General features: G+C 46.0%; 1 protein-coding gene across 3 annotated transcripts; it reads left to right on the forward strand.

Annotated features, from left to right (window-relative positions):
* Positions 1 to 7,231: 7,231 nt before the first annotated feature.
* LOC107107336 (keratin, type I cytoskeletal 12-like) lies at positions 7,232 to 13,194 on the forward strand. 3 transcript variants are annotated; one of them, XM_015407622.1, is made up of 8 exons: positions 7,232 to 7,618; positions 8,826 to 8,908; positions 9,460 to 9,616; positions 11,476 to 11,637; positions 11,732 to 11,857; positions 12,326 to 12,543; positions 12,691 to 12,743; positions 13,097 to 13,194. In XM_015407622.1, the coding sequence occupies exons 1-8, from the start codon at positions 7,247 to 7,249 to the stop codon at positions 13,192 to 13,194; spliced, it is 1,269 nt and encodes a 422-aa protein (XP_015263108.1). In that variant the 5' UTR covers positions 7,232 to 7,246. The 3 variants fall into 3 exon arrangements, with proteins under 3 accessions (XP_015263108.1, XP_015263106.1, XP_015263107.1); XM_015407620.1 differs by lacking the exon at positions 12,691 to 12,743 and having other exon boundaries at positions 13,029 to 13,194; XM_015407621.1 differs by lacking the exon at positions 12,691 to 12,743 and having other exon boundaries at positions 13,062 to 13,194.
* Positions 13,195 to 17,105: the final 3,911 nt, after the last annotated feature.

Consider the following 17,105-nt stretch of genomic DNA (forward strand, 5'->3'; position numbering starts at 1 on the left):
GGCGGGCGCCTGATCATGTTTCCAGTGGTAGGTTGTGGCATCCGGCGCCCGCCCATGTCCCGTCACTAAAAGGTTTTTTTTCCCCAAGTCTCCACGGGATGCGCACAAGCACCCAACAGCGCATGCGCACACTTCGTTTAAAAACAAACAACACAGCCCCCTCCTCTTTTCCGTACCCCCCCCCACTCCTGGCTCAGCCTGCTCGAGAGGAACTCTCTACACCAGGTGGCAGAGGGGGAGGGGCAGGGGGCGTGACGGGAGGGCACCCGGCTGAAGCTCCTCCTGGAGGGGACCAGACAGAGAGGCCGCTTCTTTGCCGTGCCGCAGGATTGTCCAGTGATCGGCACCTCCCCCCTAACCACGGGACCTCGACGGGACCTCGACTGGACACCTGATTGCGCAGCCGTGCTTTATATTGCTCCAGGGCAAACAGCCACACTCCCCCCCCGCATTTTCCTGCCAGTGTGACCGGGGCCACAGTAGGTCTTTAAAATTTCAGGCAGAAGTTCAATTTAACAGGATGCCTTTTAAAATTAACATATTGTTTATGTTATGCATATTTTACTAGCTAAGAAATCCCTGCACAGGCTAGCTCAATCTCATCAGATCTTGGAAGTGTAGCAAGGTCAGCTCTGGTTAGTATTTGGAGGGGAGACCACAAAGAAATACCAGGATCACTACACAGAGGCAGGAAATGGCAAAGCACCTACGTTATAGTCTCTTACCTTGAAAACCCTACAGGGTCAGCATAAGTTGGTTGTTTTGACGGCACTTTACACACAAAAGAAATTCCCATCTGTCAGTGTCTATCTTCACTTTGCAGGCATCTAACACATTTATGCAAAAGGAAAGGGGGGGATGCTTCTTCTGACTCCCTTTACATGAGCCCTTGTCTCATGAGCTCACGAGCCATTTTTAACTTGCACTATTACTTGTAACAACGACAATTGGTGCTGAAGGGCTGGTTGAGAGCTCCTTCCACATGTGTAAAGTAAGAGAGAAATTCTGGCCAATTTTTGATTAGGAACTTAAATGATTTTTGAACCAAATTTTGATGCATTGATGTTATTACCAAGCTCCACCTGAACTATAAAAATTCATTAAAACTGCCCTAATCTGGACAGTCCAGGCAAGCCCGATCTTGTCAAATTGTGGAAGCTAAGCAGGGTCGACTCTGGCAAGTACTTGGATGGGAGACCTCCTTGGAATACCAGAGGCAGGGGCAGGCTTTATTCAGCCAACCCCTCTGAATATCCTCTAGGCCCTTAGTAGGGGTCAGTCACCAGAGGTTGCCATGACTCACACGGACACGCACATGCACATAAGAAAATACCATAAAATAATTACAACTGATGAGATCTGATGACTTCAATAGAAGTTCCAGTTAGGGGCATTAATCATTTTAGCTGTGCCAACCTAATGTGTTTAGTCAGAAAGAAGTACCACTGTGTTTTTAGAATATCCTTCCACTATTTGCTTAGGTAAAGTACTTCAGATAATGCCACTGTCTACGTTATACCATAAACATCAAAAACGCAAAAAGCTCCACCTGGCTCCCCCCCCCACACTTTCTAAAAACGCTTGGCTGGTGCCAGGGAAGGTGCCAATAGGTGCTATGTTGGGGACCCCTGCCCTATTTAAAAGAAAAAGACTTTGCCCACCAGTTAGCAAATATGCCCATACAGCACAACCCTTCAGCCGACACCCAGGTGTCCAAAGCAGGAAGCACAGACTTTCCTCTTGATTAAACAAACACACAAATATACAAAGTCATCTTTCACAAAACACCCTTTCTCCTTTTGATAATCTTTGTTCATACAAAGTCAAAGAAAACACTCCATAGTTTCACAGCTGTGAGTCACTATCTAATTCAGTACCAATTTTTTTTTGTAGAATTCTTTCAGTTGAGCTTCTTGAAACAAACACCATTCACAGAAAATCCCTGCTGAAACAACCACACCCATAATCCTACCACTTGAATTCATCAAAGTGATAAAACTCAAAATGACAACCTCAACAAGATGATAAAAACTAACATACACATCTCAAAACGTTATCGATTTGCTGTAAAGCTTAGAAAATAAAGGTCTAGAGGTTTCCTGCATTTAAATTTATAATTAAAGCCTAACATCTATTCTCTGGAACATTGTTCTAAATAAGAAGCATTAACATACTCTGCCATATCTCAAAATGATTTCACAAGGGTTGCAAGTTATTTTAAAATGAAGTATTTCTGCCAGGATTAAGTATGCACAGGTTATCCAGCAAACACCAAGTCCATAACCTTTGTGGTATAGAGCTAGGGTGGTTACTAAGACTTGGACCCACATTCAAACCCCCACTCTGTCATAAAATGCCATTGGTAGCAATGGGCCAACCACTTTCTCAGACTAGCCTACCTTACAGGGTTGTGGTGAGGATAAAACAGAGAACAGAAGAACCTTATATACCACCGTGTCTTTTATGAAGGAAGAGTGGAATAAGAATGCAATTAGTAAATAAAGGAAATAACCTCACCTTGAGTAGCTTGACAACAGAGTCATACATAATTTCCGGTGTGCCTTGTACATCTTAATCAGTTTGATCTCCTGTTGAAGTACTGTTTATCGTTAAGTTTTCAAACTGCTTTACAATCCTTTTTGCTTTTGTCCTAACAACAATCTTATTAGGCAGGTCAGCATTTCCATTTCACAGAAAGGGCAAACGAAGTTTAAACTATAATGGCTTTACCTTAGTGAGCAATAGAAATGACCAAAGGCTGTGCATCTTCTCCTATACCTGTAGATAACAGAGCATACATATTTTTGAGGCACGTGAGGATGCCTAGGGAGTGCAAGACATAGGGTAATTTCAAGGGGATGGTTATTCACACAAAGCCTTGGACGCATCTGGTGGGATTTTTGACTTTTTTTTTCTTGGAACAATATGCCCCCCCACCCCAACACATCAAGAAGCCAATTTTGAACATTCTGTTAATTTCAACAGTGGTTAGGGTTGCCAGGTCCCCCATGGCCACTGGTGGGTTTCCAGCTCCAGGTTGGGAAACTCCTGGAGATTTGGGGATAGAGCCTGGGGAAGACAGGGACCTCAGTGGGGTACAATTCTGTCAGCTTTGCTGTCATGGGGGTTGGAGAGGTCAGTTGTATTCTAATTGCTATTGCATTCCTTCTGTGCTTCTTAGCTGCTGTAACGCTTATCTCCAAGTTCTGCAGGCGGTGAGATGTTGATGGCTAGTTTCAAGGGAACCGTGGGAGCGAGCTTAGTTCCCAGCTTCAGCACTAACAGCCGGAGCGCCTTCTCCCGCATGCGGGAGTGTGGCTAATTAGCCAGGGCAGTAGAGCGGGGGGGGGGTGTATAGAAATATTGATTTCTAAAAGCCCCTGCCTTCCCCTGGGATGTCTTTCTGGTACCATGCTGTGTTGTATTTCCTGCACATTTGGCCGGAGAAGCTTTATAGCCCTGCCATATAACCACACATTCCTTCACACTTCCATGCTGGAAGCTAAGCCAGCATGTCAGAAGCTCACGTAGCCAATGGACGGGCTGGAGTTGGGGGCCATGTGACTGCAGGTGTGGTTTCCAAACTCCCAGCCTATCCCTAGTTGTACCCATGACAACTAGGAAATGGGCACATCCCCTGTCTGCTCCTGATTGGCTGATGGCCATGGCTGGTCATGATTAGATTGGGGTATAATTGTCTGATCCCTTGGAAGAGAGCTCTCTGTTCCTGCTCTCTCTCTACTAATTGAATTGCACCTGGAAATGCTGTCCCAGGTGGAACAAAGAACTGCTTTGTGAGCTGAGCACATGCTTGCAAAGATGGGATTCCTGCTATTACAAATCCCTTGGTGTCTAACTGGATTATTTGGACTGATGCTATCCTGAATTGGTAAATATGAATTACTTGGAACAATATGCCCCCCCCACCCCAACTCATCAAGAAGCCAATTTTGAACAAGGCAAACTGCCCTAGCCTTTCTTGTTTTGAAATCCTTCTGGTCTATGCTAAGTTCTGTACTGAATAAACTTATTCTGGTTTCTAACTTGTTTTGATGTTGTAACTGAATTCTAAGCCTTGTGTCTATGTTAATGCATCTATAGCTCTTCAATAAAGTATTACCTTTCCTGATAAGCGTGTATTACATTGTTGACTGTGGGTTCTGACATTCTGTGAAGAATCCTTCATTCTCTATCTACGCGCCTCACTCCCCAACCGAGATGAGTGACGGAGAGGAGAAACCGATTCCTTCAGAAAAGGAGGATGAGGGAGAGGACGAAATACCTATCCCTACCACGTCTGGGGAGGGGACTCCCACAACCCAGGCAATGGCACCGGTGTCCGCGGCTGAGAAGGGAGCCATCCCAAAGATTACATCGACCCTGGTGTTCCTGACCCCGTCGGGGCCACGGCAGCCGCCCAGTCCGGGGTACCGTCCGAGCTCCAGGTGGCGCCAATTCAACCCGGATTCCACTGCCGAGACTTATATGCTTACGCAGGGGCCCTGGAGAGACAGCAGGTTCGACCTGGCATTTACCTTAGCTGAAGGTTTTCCCCCACATGGGGCCTCCTTTGAACCACAGCTGGCCCCCTGGGTGATGGAGAGGTCAAAGGCAAGGAGTGGGCACATGTCCTCGGATGACGGGCTGGAACTAGCCCACAGGATGGTGGTGGCAGATCGAGAGAGGCGACAGCTTCAGCGGGATCTGGAGGAGATAGAAGCTCACCCGATGGCACCAGTGGAGCCTGTGGCCCCACCGGCTCCCCTGCCACAGCCTGGAGATGTGCCCAGGCCGGGCCCGGGGGAGGCCCTGGTTCCAGCACCTCAACCCGGCAGTCCGAGAGGCCAAGTGATGCATTGCCCGAAAGACCTCATCGAGGCCACGTTCGACAGGAACCCTGAGGAACTTTCCTACTTTGTGGTTCGAGTGATGAAGTTCGTGGAAAGATTGGGCCACCTGTTCCCAGATGACAGCAGCCGAGTGGACATGGTAGCAGTGCGCTTGCGGGGCCCCGCAGTGGCTTGGTATGTGGGGCTGCACAACACATGGGGACGGAGCTAGTGAATTTGGATGCTTTTATGTGGGCGTTGTGGGCCCAATTTGAAAACAGGAACGCCGGGCCCAAGGCAAGGGTGTTTCTACACACCCTGAAGCAAGGCAAGGGATCTGTGAGGGAGTACTTCTCGGAGTTTAAGTTGCACGCGGCCAAAGTTCAAACTTGGCCTGAAATCCGGGAACGGTCCTATGAGCAGTGGATCCAGTTTTCCTCCCGGCATGGATGCAAGAGGCGGAGAGTGCTGAAACCTGACTGAACACCCTGTGTCTGGACATTGCAACTCTGGGAGGTAAGCCTACCACTTCGGCTTAGAAGGGAAAAATGGTGCGGCAGTCCCAGTCTAGTTGAGAGCAACACATGCGTCAAGGGCTCTGAGGAGTTAGAAGACGACTCCAGTGAAGATGACCCCGAGTCGGCGGGAAAAGGCCGGGTCCTGCTGTGAGAGGTGCAGAGCAGCAGGGCCCGATCCCGGAGGTGCCTAAAGTGGTGAGCAGCTTTCCCCCCTTGTTTTTTGTGACTGTGACTTTAATTAACCCCAGCCTCGGAACGCATATCCGTGTAAGGGCACTCATTGACTCGGGGTGCGGGAGGGATCTCATCTACCCTTCCCTCATTATGGGGCTAGAAGCAGGGGTGGTGAAGCTGGGAACTAAGCTCGCTCCCACGGTTCCCTTGAAACTAGACATCAACATCTCACCACCTGCAGAACTTGGAGATAAGTGTTACAGCAGCTAAGAAGCACAGAAGGAATGCAATAGCAATTAGAATACAACTGACCTTTCCAACCCCCATGACAGTATAGCTGACATACTGCCCTCTCAAAAATCAGCTTCTCCCACCCAATCCGGGGGAATCTCCCAGTCATTCCGGGAGGTCTCCCGGTCATTCCGGAAAATCTCCTGGTTTGTCTGGGAAGTCCAGATGAAACTGCCGTAACAGTCGAGGGGCCCAAATATCCCCTACTCCCACCCACTCGAGGTGCTGGGGTCCAAAATCCAACCATTCAACCAAATACATCAACTTTCCATGTTTTATTTTGGAGTCCAGAATTTTAGATAACTCATAATGTTCCTCGCCCTCAACCAAGAACGGAGGGCGTGCAGGTTTCGATGGACGCCAAGGACTGGAACCGGAATCCTTCTTCAGGAGCCCACTCTCCAAAGCATCCATTTCCTCCAGGGGGAATGATCTCTGTAGTCTGGAGACGAGTTGTAATTCCATGGGAGGCTGGCATCCCTATTTGCCATGCAACACTGGGGTACTGGGGCTGCTGTTTGAAAAATGGGAGCAACAAGCTCCTTGGGCAGATAGAAATAATTGCCTTTGTCTTTGGGTCCTTGCCTTGGGGTTCTGAAAGCATGATTCCTTTGTGGAACGTAGTCTTCCATTACTGTGAACATCCATTAAGACAGCCACTTCTATACATGGAAGAAATGTTTTGCTAAAGCCTGCCCAGAGTTAACAAGAGAAGACTCTTTCTGAAAAGAATTTTGATGGGATTTTTCCCCCTGCGTTTGAGTTACTTTAAACAAAACACAGGCTATCATATGGTGTTCACTCATGAGGACAAGTTATCCATAATTTATGTATTCAGCAGTGTATAAACAATGTAAACAAAAAGGTGTTTCTATTTTACATGACCAAAAACCCATCAGGGGAGACACAATATGAGAAAAGGGAAGGTTTATAATTTGTTTACAGTGTACCGAAGCAACGAAGTTTTAAAAATTAATTCATTGGGGGCGGGGGTATCTAATAAAGCACAAGGTATTTCCGGCTTCAGTTGCAGCAGATGGGATTATTTCTAAGCTTATCTCCACCCAATACATTCATTAGAAGAACAAACACCCAGAGGGCACTGAATTTTCCACACTGATGGACAATTTTGGGTTTGAACGTTCAGCCCACTTGGTCAGGAAATAAACTGAATAGGCAACAGAAGAAAGCATGTTGCCTTAAGGAGGCGTGGACTCCTTCAGCCAAACACTCCCTTTTTTCATATATAAAGCTAAAGCCAACAGTAAAGCCACTCTTGCTTCACCCCATCACTGCACCAGGTTTCGAGCAACATCATCTTTTTATACCATGGCTCTCTCCATCCGAACATCTGCCGGACCTCGGCAATTTTCTTCCCGAAGTGGATTTGGTGGAGGTTCTGTTAGGTTATCTAGTGCTAGTAGTTCAGGGAGTATGGCGGGAGGATTTGGTGGGGGGTCTCTTCTCAGCTTTGGGGGTGGTGGCAGCAGCAGTTTAGGATGGGGCAGTGGATATGGTGGACTGGGAAGTGGCTTTGGTGGAGGTTCGGTTGCTGGCTTCAGTGGGGTCTTTGGTGCTGGAGGTGAAGGCAACCTTTTAGCGGGCACTGAAAAAGAAACCATGCAGAATCTGAATGACCGCCTAGCTGCCTACCTGGATAAGGTGCGCTCACTGGAGGAAGCCAATACTGAGCTGGATTGCAAAATCCGTGAATGGTATGAGAAAAATGGACCAGGTGCTGGGGGCTCAGCGGCTGGCAGAGATTATAGTAAATACTATCCAATAATTGAAGATCTCAAGAACAAGGTAAGCAGTCATGAGGTCCCTGCATTTCTTTACAAACTGAATTCTCCAGATTCCAGAGGAAATACAATAAAATTTGTTTTTAAAGGTGACTAAATAAGTTACATTTTACAATAGTGTGGCTTGTAATCTGTTGCTATATGACATTACCGTTGTGGAGATGGTATCCTTCAAGTGGGTAAGTGGTCCCCGCTACTACCCGAAGCTAGCAGTGTCCCGCATGAGAGTGGTGTCCTAAAGGTGGTGGCCTGTAAGAGCCCGTGACAGTATCCTTCAGTGGTTACCATTAATAAACCTCACTTTTATAATATTATATTCATTACCTTATTGATCTCAAGGAAACACAAACAGGATGCATAGGTTCAGGTGGGTAGCTGTGTTGGTTTGAAGCGGGATTCATGAGGCACTGAGCATTATGTTCTCACTCTGTTCCCAGTTTATATAATGGCAATAACAATGACTACTTCACAGGAAGTGTGAACAACCAGAAAAAAATACAGTAAAGCATTCTGAGTTGTAAACAATGTTTTAACGCTACTATGGGTTTTTTCACAGATGTTTAGTTTTAATGTACACTGCTCTGGGTATAGTTTAACTAGGTCATTTTGCACTCTTATTAAAAAAGCCCTGATTTCTGTTGGCTTATACCAGAGTAACTACACAGGACTGTACTAAAAGAATTATAATCTGTTAAAATTTATCCTGAATAACCATGCAAATTTGCTTGGAAGTAGGTCCAAATTAACAAAGTAGAATTTACTTCTCAGTAAATGTGCAAGTTATAAATTGCTTTCATATTTTTTATTGTGCAGTGCTTGAAAATATATTTGATATCATAAACTTGCATATACCAAAATGACTTGGATAAATCCAGTTAAACGGTTTTCCAATAATGTCATGCAAGAATCAAGTTTTTTTTAAAAAAAAAACTCCTGCTGTTTAGCATAATTTGTTTCATGACTAGCATAAACTTAAGGGTAGACAAGTAATATAGAGAAAATGCTTCATTTTGCATTTATCACTGGGTATATTGGAAGGATCCCATATCTTTTGAAGTCATAACATCTAAGAAAGCTGCTGCACCCTATTTTGCAGGCGAAGTGGAAAATCCTGGTTTTATTTGTATGTACTGTTGAAGCACTAGTACCACTAAGAAAAGAATCATCAGTGCAATGTTGCACTCCCCAGAAATACCCTTTCTGTTTTCCAGATAATCAATGCAACTATTGACAATGCCCGAATAGTCCTTCAAATTGACAATGCAAGACTGGCAGCTGAAGATTTCAGACTAAAGTAAGTAATTTATTTAGTGAAGGATTGCAAATATATTATTATTATTATTATTGTTGTTGTTGTTGTTGTTGTTATAGTCAGGTATTTGACTGGTAGATGGTGTTCTCCAATTTGAGATCTATCATCATCATCCTTTATTAGTCACCTTTCTCCCTTGCGGAACTCAAGGCAGCTTGCAATGTAGATAAAACATTATAAAAACACAATAAAAACAACAATCATAAAATCCATTAAAGTCAACAGTTTTGTGTATCTTCCCTGCACCTTTGAACATTCTGCATCACATAAGGAAATGATATATAAAGAAATAAGAGACCAAAAATATGAGGAAAAGGCAGAGCAACAAAAATGTATATTAAATCCCAAGTGGAAGAGAAAGAAGAGGAAAAAATACACATAAAACAAGAATCGGGGGACGACGACAATGATGACAAATGAGGCAAGGGCACTATGGTAGATTCAGCACCAGCTCTCTCCCCCAAATGTATCTCTGCATTATTAGTCGGGAGACCTTGGCTTGGTTAGAAGACATACATCTGGTTTTTTCTCAGATTCGAGAATGAAGCGGCTCTTCGCCAGGCTGTCGAAGCCGACATTAATGGCCTGCGTAGGGTACTGGATGAACTGACTTTGACCAGGGCTGACTTGGAAATGCAAATCGAAAGCCTGAATGAGGAACTGGCATACCTCAAGAAGAACCACGAAGAAGTAGGCTTTTGTTTCAGTTGTTCTAGCATATTTCTTTCTTGTCAACTCTTTTCAACATTACGCTTTCAAGCTCCATTTGCATTGTCACCATGCAAGAACTTCTTTGTTCTTTTTGCAATTCAGATACAAACTAGAAGTAATAGGTTCTCACAACATTATCTGCAGAATTTAAAAAAATATGCTTAAACTGGATCAAGCATACAAGGCATGCACAAGGAGGAAAGCTTATTTTGGCCCCTGCCACACGGCAGGGGAAAAAGCGGCAAAAAGCGTGGCTTTTAAAGGCCGCGCCAAAGTTGAAACGGCGCGGCAGGATCCCACGGATCCCCTGGCCGCACCGCCTTTTCTCCCCGGCACGATCAGACGCCGGGGAAAAAACACAGATTGGACGCCGAGCCAGCCGAACTGCGCATGTCCGAGCATGCGCAGTTTGGCTTGGAGCCGGGGACGCAGCAGGGAGAGGAGCCGGGGACGCAGCAGGGAGAGGAACCACCTTGGTAGGTGGTTCCTACTTGCTCCGGATCATCGAGTGGATAGGCCAGTTCGGGGACGGAAGCACCCAGATGTTGTGGTGTGATCACGGCCATTTGCTCTGTCCCCAAACCGTCCCGCTACTGGCCCAAATCCCCTCGTGTGAACGGGACCTTTGTAGGTCTTTCCCCCAGTTTTCGAAAAAAGGCTTCTTAAAATGGCATCATATTACTAAAAGGGACTAAAAACATGAGTTTCAGTTTCAGCTGCCAGCCTCCAGGTGGGACCTGGGGATCCCCCAGAATTAAAGCTCATCTCCAGAGTGTGGGGATCAGTTCTCGAGGATAAAATGCTTTGGCAGGTGGGCTCTATGGCAGTGTACCCCACTGAGGTCCCTGTCCTCCCCAGGCTCCACCCCCAAATCTCTAGGACTTTCCCAACCTGGATCTGGCAACCCGAACCTGCTGGCACCTGCTGGCACCCAGGGGAGACCTGGCAACCCTATTATAGCTCTTTATTCTTAATTGTATTTACAATCTTTTCCCAAACAGTTTTTATGGATTGGTTTGGAGGAGGGGAGATGTGGATTACAAACATTCTAGAAGTTGTGGGGAGGAGAAATGCAGGTTCACACTGTGAATTCTTGTACTGGCTAAAACAACTATATTTAAAGTCAGTATGCTTGAGACAGTTACATCAGTTTCCAGGTTTAACATCCACAAGAGATCTTGAATAGCAAAAAGAAGGGATTTTGGTATCCCGTCAAGATGGTTTTGAGCTTTGCAGTCAGGTGATTACACTGAGATTAACTGCTTTGAGTTTCAGCCTACTTGATAAAACTGTTAACTGCCATTAGAAACAGGTATCTCCAAACATACACTACTGAAAGCTGTGGTCACCATACATGACCAAGTGTCTGGGGACTAAGGATGCCAGCACCCAGGTGGAGTCTGGGGGTCTCCTGGAGTTTCACCTCATCTCCAGACTACAGAGATCAGTTCCCCTTGAGAAAATGGATGCTTTGGAGCGTGGACTCTACAGCATTGTACCCCACGGAGGCCCCTGTCCTCTCCAGGCTCCACTCCCAAATCTCCAGAAGTTTCTCAGCCTGTATCTGGCAAACCTACCTAACATCCCCAGCCTCATTGGTCAGGGGGACCTGGCAATCCTACAGGGGACTCATATCCCCTCATGGGCTTGAATACCAACATGCCTTTCCCACACAAGGAATACAAAGGATCTATCAGTACAAGGAAGTTTATTGAATTTCTTAAATGCTGGATGATACGATATTGAAGAATACATGCCGAAGTAGGCTCTCTAACCCATCTCTTTACATCAAGCTGGTCTTTTTGACCATTACTATGCCAGCTCTTTTGTCTTTTAAGGAACTACAAGGTTTCCAAAGCAATGCCACTGGTCAAGTCAGTGTAGAAATGGATGCAGCTCCAGGGATTGATTTGACCAAACTTCTGAATGATATGAGAGGTCAGTATGAGGCACTTGCTGAACAACATCGGAAAGAGGCTGAAGCCTGGTTCAATGAAAAGGTATGTCAGAAAGAGACAATTTGCTTGAATAGATTTACTGAATAGAATTACTGGATCATTTTTTAAAAAAATCTCTCTTATTTGGGTATTTCAGAGTGGGGAGCTGAAAAGAGAAATTTCCTCAAACACTGAACAGCTTCAGTCGGGAAAAAGTGAGATCACAGACCTGAGACGTACTCTACAAAGCCTAGAAATAGAACTGCAGTCTCAACTTGCTATGGTATGATCAGTTCAACTCCAAACCAAACAAGCATGCCTTCGCGGGGAGGGCAGGATATAAATTAAATAAATAAATAAATAAACCAATATCTGTTGAATAACTTTTAGGACATGTTTACAGTATGCAAAAATGACCTTACAACGGCACAACAGGTCCTAATGAGAATTCTCCATTCTCAATCACCCCTTCCAGAAATGGCTCTCTCTCCCTCTTCAAAACATGCTGTTAGATTATTATTAACATGCTTTTGCGTGCAGTGTATGAGCACTTAGATATAATGGGGTTTCACTGAACTATCTGCACTATTTTAAAAAGAAGTATATCAAGTCTTTGGCTCCTAAACTGAAAGAACTAAAGATCTCACACCTGCCACTACCTCACAGCTAGTTATGTGATCCAGCATGCATAAATTTGTTTTAATGTCATACACTTCATAATCTCTCTCTTTCTCTTTTTTTCTCAATAAAGAAAAAATCTCTTGAAGACACCCTAGCAGAAACGGAAGCAGGCTATTGTGGCCAGCTCTCACAAATGCAACTTCAGATTGGAAACCTGGAAACACAGCTTTTCCAGGTCCGTGCAGACATGGAACGACAAAGTGCAGAGTACCAGCAGCTCCTGGATATCAAGACCCGACTGGAAATGGAGATTGAGACTTACCGCAGATTACTTGATGGCGAGATTGGGTAGGAGGACTGCCCAAATATTTAAAATTATTATTAAATTAAATTAAACCGCTATTCTAATGTCAGTTCTCTGTGAAAGCCTGAGTTCATCATAAACTTGATCCTGGTAATCTTACACGGCATAACAGCTCTACCATCTCTTTGCAGCTCATTTGAAAGTGCTTCAGTCGCAAGCACGAAGTCAGTGGATTCCACTCCTGGTAAGAAGATGTTGGGATTTCAGTTGTATTGTTGAGAGAACATCAATTAAATGCCCAACTAATAGGAACACCCATGTCTTTATTTATTGTCATGGTTTAGTTTAATTTAGTGTTTCTTTCAGCTGTTGCTTTATCCCTCTTTTCCTTTTTTAATTTAAGCCTCACTTTCTCATCACATGTTGTGGATGTGTGTAAAAACACACAGCACATATTGCCTATTGGACTGGGTCACATATTACTATGCTGTAAATTTTCATGTAGTAGGAAATGAAATGTAGTAGGAAGGCATGTATGTATGAACCTCTCATTTATGACTAGCATTTTTTGTGAACCTTCTTTTTCTTCCTGTTTAGATCCAACCAAAACCAGAAAGATCAAGACAATTGTTGAGGAGGTGGTGGATGGCAAAGTTGTTTCATCCCAAGTTAAGGAAATTGAAGAAAAGCTATAAGCAAAATGCCAATCATTCATTCTTTGAATTCAGGGAAATGACTGGACTTACTTATTTTCTCTCTTAAGTATGAAACGTTATTTGAAATTTCCTCTCTAGTTAAATAATTCTATATACATTCTACTTCAGCTTATATCGTGTATTACTTAGTGAGTCATTTAATCATACCAGGCTGGGTTTTTTTAGTAAATGCCCTGCACTTTAGGTTTCTAATATATGTGCTAAACACCATGTTCAAGGACACTATCATAGCCTTTTGGAAAGCAACATAGCATACTTTTCTATTCTAATTATGGAATTTTCTTGGCTCACCCATGGCTTTTACTATAAACCAACTCTGATGATGTAATTTTTGAAATATATTCATATCTTCCCATATCTAACCACCCCAAGTCCACATTTGGTACAAAAAGTGTGATCTATAGATCTTTTAAATAAATATTCTCCCCTCTATTTATTTTTATACAATGGTGTGCCTCTACTTTTACCATTCATTTTTCAGAAACACAACTGCATCATTAATGAAGTGTATTATAGACACTGTATAAGTTTGACATCAAATGCAGGACTTAAACCTTCACAACCATAACCAGAGAAGTCAAGATACATTTAGTAGGAAGTTTTCTTTTGGGATGCATCATTTTTATCACACTCTAGTGCAATTGTGATGTTTAATAAGGCTGGGCTGCATTGTTTACAGAAGGGGTTAAACAGCATACTGGCTGGTAGATCAAAGACGGCAATAGGCCAAGTCCTCCTCCCTCACTTGCCACCAATATGGCCAGTGCCCTCACAGCTGGCAGAAGCTAAAAGACCCTAGACTGAAATAGAAACATTGCCTATTTTAGGAAGAAATAGACAATTTTGAAGAGACCTCATAGGACTAAAAGACTCTCATTATCAGATCTGATTCAACATATCATGGGTCCCGGTCACATGCAGAATTAGCCGTACAATAGGCACGAATGCCGGACGGATTTTAAGGTCACGATCACACAGGAACATCTGGCAAGCATCCCGCACCTGTCGCCAACCCATTTCGCTCCGCTGAAGAAGTGGACTTAAAAAATATAGGGGAAACTGCAGTATCAAATGGGTTTGCGACAGGCCGCAGTAGGACTTCCCCGTGTGATCGCTCCAGCGCAGTACCATTGCATCTGTGATCCCTCACTGACGTGCACTGGAAACACTCGGTGAAGGAAAAAACCCAATTCACCCGCCACTGCGTCTGATCACACAGTGGCAGGTCAAATTACTATGGCGCAAATAGCCTCGCTAACAGGAATTAAGAGGACAACAGCCCACTTGAACTTAGGGATGGCCCCAGGGAGTGATTTAATCCCTCCAGAATTGCTTAAAATGGTGAGCACCAGTTCTGGTTATTCTTTTCCCCTTTATTGACCAGACAGTGGTTGGCATTTGGCCACTATCATCCCAATATATAAAAAAGAGGATAAACTGAATCCCCTTTAACTACCTCCCAAGCAGTCTGCTCAGTGTAGTGTCCAAACTTTATGCTAGCGCTTACACTGGAAGTTCCGGCTTGACCAGGAGAACATTTTAATTGAGGAACAAACAGGCTTCGAGACTGGCCGCTCAAGCTTAGAACAACGTTTGATCTAGGGTTGCCAGTCTCCAGGTGGTACTTGGAGATCTACAGGTATTACAACCGGTCCCCAGCCTGGGACGCCCACCAACAACCTGGCCACAGCATTCTGCACCAGCTGTAGCTTCCGGATTTGCGACAAAGGCAGCCCCATGTAGAGAGTGTTGCAGTAGTCCAGCCTCGAGGTGACCGTCACATGGATCACTGTAGCTAAGTCATTGCGGTCAAGGAAAGGAACCAAGTGCCATATCAGCCAAAGATGATAAAAGGCCAATCGGCAGTGGCCGCGACCTGGGCCTCCATTGTCAAGGTAGGGTCCAGGAGCACTCCCAAACTCTTAGCCTCCAAAGCTGGCACCAAAGGTGCCCCATCAAAGGTCAGGAGAGGAAGCCCTAACCCCGATCCGGTCCGACTCAAGCACAGGACCTCCGTCTTCACCGGGTTTAACTTCAGCCTGCTCAGCCTGAGCCACCCAGCCACGGCTTGTAAAGCCCAGTGCAGATCTTCTGGGTTGGAGTCCGACTGGCCGCCCAACATCAAATAGAAGTGGGTGTCATCTGCGTATTGATGACACCCCAGCCCATACCTCCGGACAATCTGGGCTCGGGGGCGCATATATATATTAAACAGCATCGGGGAAAGGACAGCCCCCTGAGGCACCCCACACTCAAGTGGGTGCCTCTGGGACTGTCGTTCCCCTAGCACTCCCCTCTGTCTCCAGCCTTGGAGAAATGAGGCAAGTCATTGAAGGGCAAGCCGCCTGATCCCACGTCGGTGAGGTGGTGGGCCAGCAGCTGATGGTCGACCGTATCAAATGCAGCCGACAGATCTAACAACAACAGCGCTGCCACACCGCCTCGATCCAGATGTCTACGGAGGTCATCAGTCAGAGGAACCAGTACTGTCTCCGTCCCATGTCCCGGGTGAAAACCGGACTGGAATGGGTCAAGGACAGAAGCGTCATCCAGGTAACCCTGTAGCTGAACTGCCACCGCCTTCTCAATCAATTTGCCCAAATAGGGCAAATTGGACACAGGCTGATAGTTGGCCAATTCGGTTGGGTCCAAGGTTGTTTTTTTCAAGAGAGGGCAGACCATCTCTTCCTTGAGTGCCTCAGGGAACCGCCCCTCCGAGAGGGACTTGTTAACAATCTCCCTCAAGGCACCTCGAAACCCCTCATGGCCCGCTTTAATGAGCCAGGAGGGGCACGGATCAAGGTCGCATGTGGTTGGGCATACAGATATGAATAATCTGTTGACTTCCTCCAGGCTGAGCTGGTCAAAGCATTCTAAACCCGGACACAAAGACATGCAAGGGGCCTCAAGTTCACTAACTGTTTCAACTGTGGCGGGGAGGTCGCGGCGGAGCGACAAGACTTTATCTGCAAAATAGTTCGCAAAAGCCTCACAGCCGATATCCAATTTCCTATCATTTTGTCTGCCCTGTGGCAGAGCCGTCAAAGACCGAATTGTTCTAAATAATTGGGCTGGGCGAGAGCTAGCGGACGCAACCCTGGCTGCGTAGAAGTCCCTCTTCGCAGCCTTGACTGCCATCTCATAGGATCTTATAAACGTCCTATAGGATGCTCTTGTGGCCTCGTCGCGAACTTGGCACCACCGTCTCTCTAACCATCTTAACTCTTGCTTCATCAGCCACAACCCCTGGGTATACCGGGGGGCAGCCTAAAGAGAGAGCGCAGATGGCGCCGGGGAGCGATCACGTCAATGGCTGTGGAAAGTCGACTATGCCAGTCATCCACGAGCTCATCCAACGAACCGCCAGGGGGCATCGGTTCCCACAGGGCCAGTTGAAGCAGCATCGGGTCCATTTGGCTCCGCGAGAGAGCTAAAATCCGCTCGCCACCTATACAGGGTCAGGGCAGGACGTTCACACGGGCCTTCAGGGCATAGTGGTCCGACCATGGCACTGCATCTGCAGTGATCCCCATCGTGAAGATTAAATCGAGCGTGTGCCCCGCCTGGTGCATGGGGACCGATACACATTGGGAGAGTCCCAGTGCCACCATGGACGTCACTAGGTCCGTAGCCCGGCTGGAGGTCGCGTCATTGGCATGGACATTGAAGTCACCCAAGACTAGTAGCCTAGGGTGCTCCAACGCCCAGCCTGATACGGCCTCCGGCAGGGATGGCAGGCAACTGGCCAGTGCGTTAGGCGGACGGTACACCAGACAGATTGCCACATTCTCCTCGGCCTCCAGCAACAGGCCGACACACTCTAAGCCCGCAATCTCCAATGTAGGGAGTGCCCTGAAGGAGTAAGCCTCCCGTACGAACATCGCCACTCC

The sequence above is a fragment of the Gekko japonicus genome, unplaced genomic scaffold (genome assembly GCF_001447785.1).
Source record: "Gekko japonicus isolate JY-2015 unplaced genomic scaffold, Gekko_japonicus_V1.1 scaffold1363, whole genome shotgun sequence".
Classification (NCBI taxonomy): Eukaryota; Metazoa; Chordata; class Lepidosauria; order Squamata; family Gekkonidae; genus Gekko; species Gekko japonicus.

What these genes read in the sequence shown, in the direction of transcription:
- LOC107107336 (XM_015407620.1), top strand. Translation starts at nt 7,247, where the DNA reads ATGGCGGGAGGATTTGGTGGGGGGTCTCTTCTCAGCTTTGGGGGTGGT. An exon ending in TTGAAGATCTCAAGAACAAG is followed by an intron (nt 7,619 to 8,825) that starts GTAAGCAGTCAT and finishes TCTGTTTTCCAG; the next exon opens with ATAATCAATGCAACTATTGA. An exon ending in TGCAGTCTCAACTTGCTATG is followed by an intron (nt 11,858 to 12,325) that starts GTATGATCAGTT and finishes TTCTCAATAAAG; the next exon opens with AAAAAATCTCTTGAAGACAC.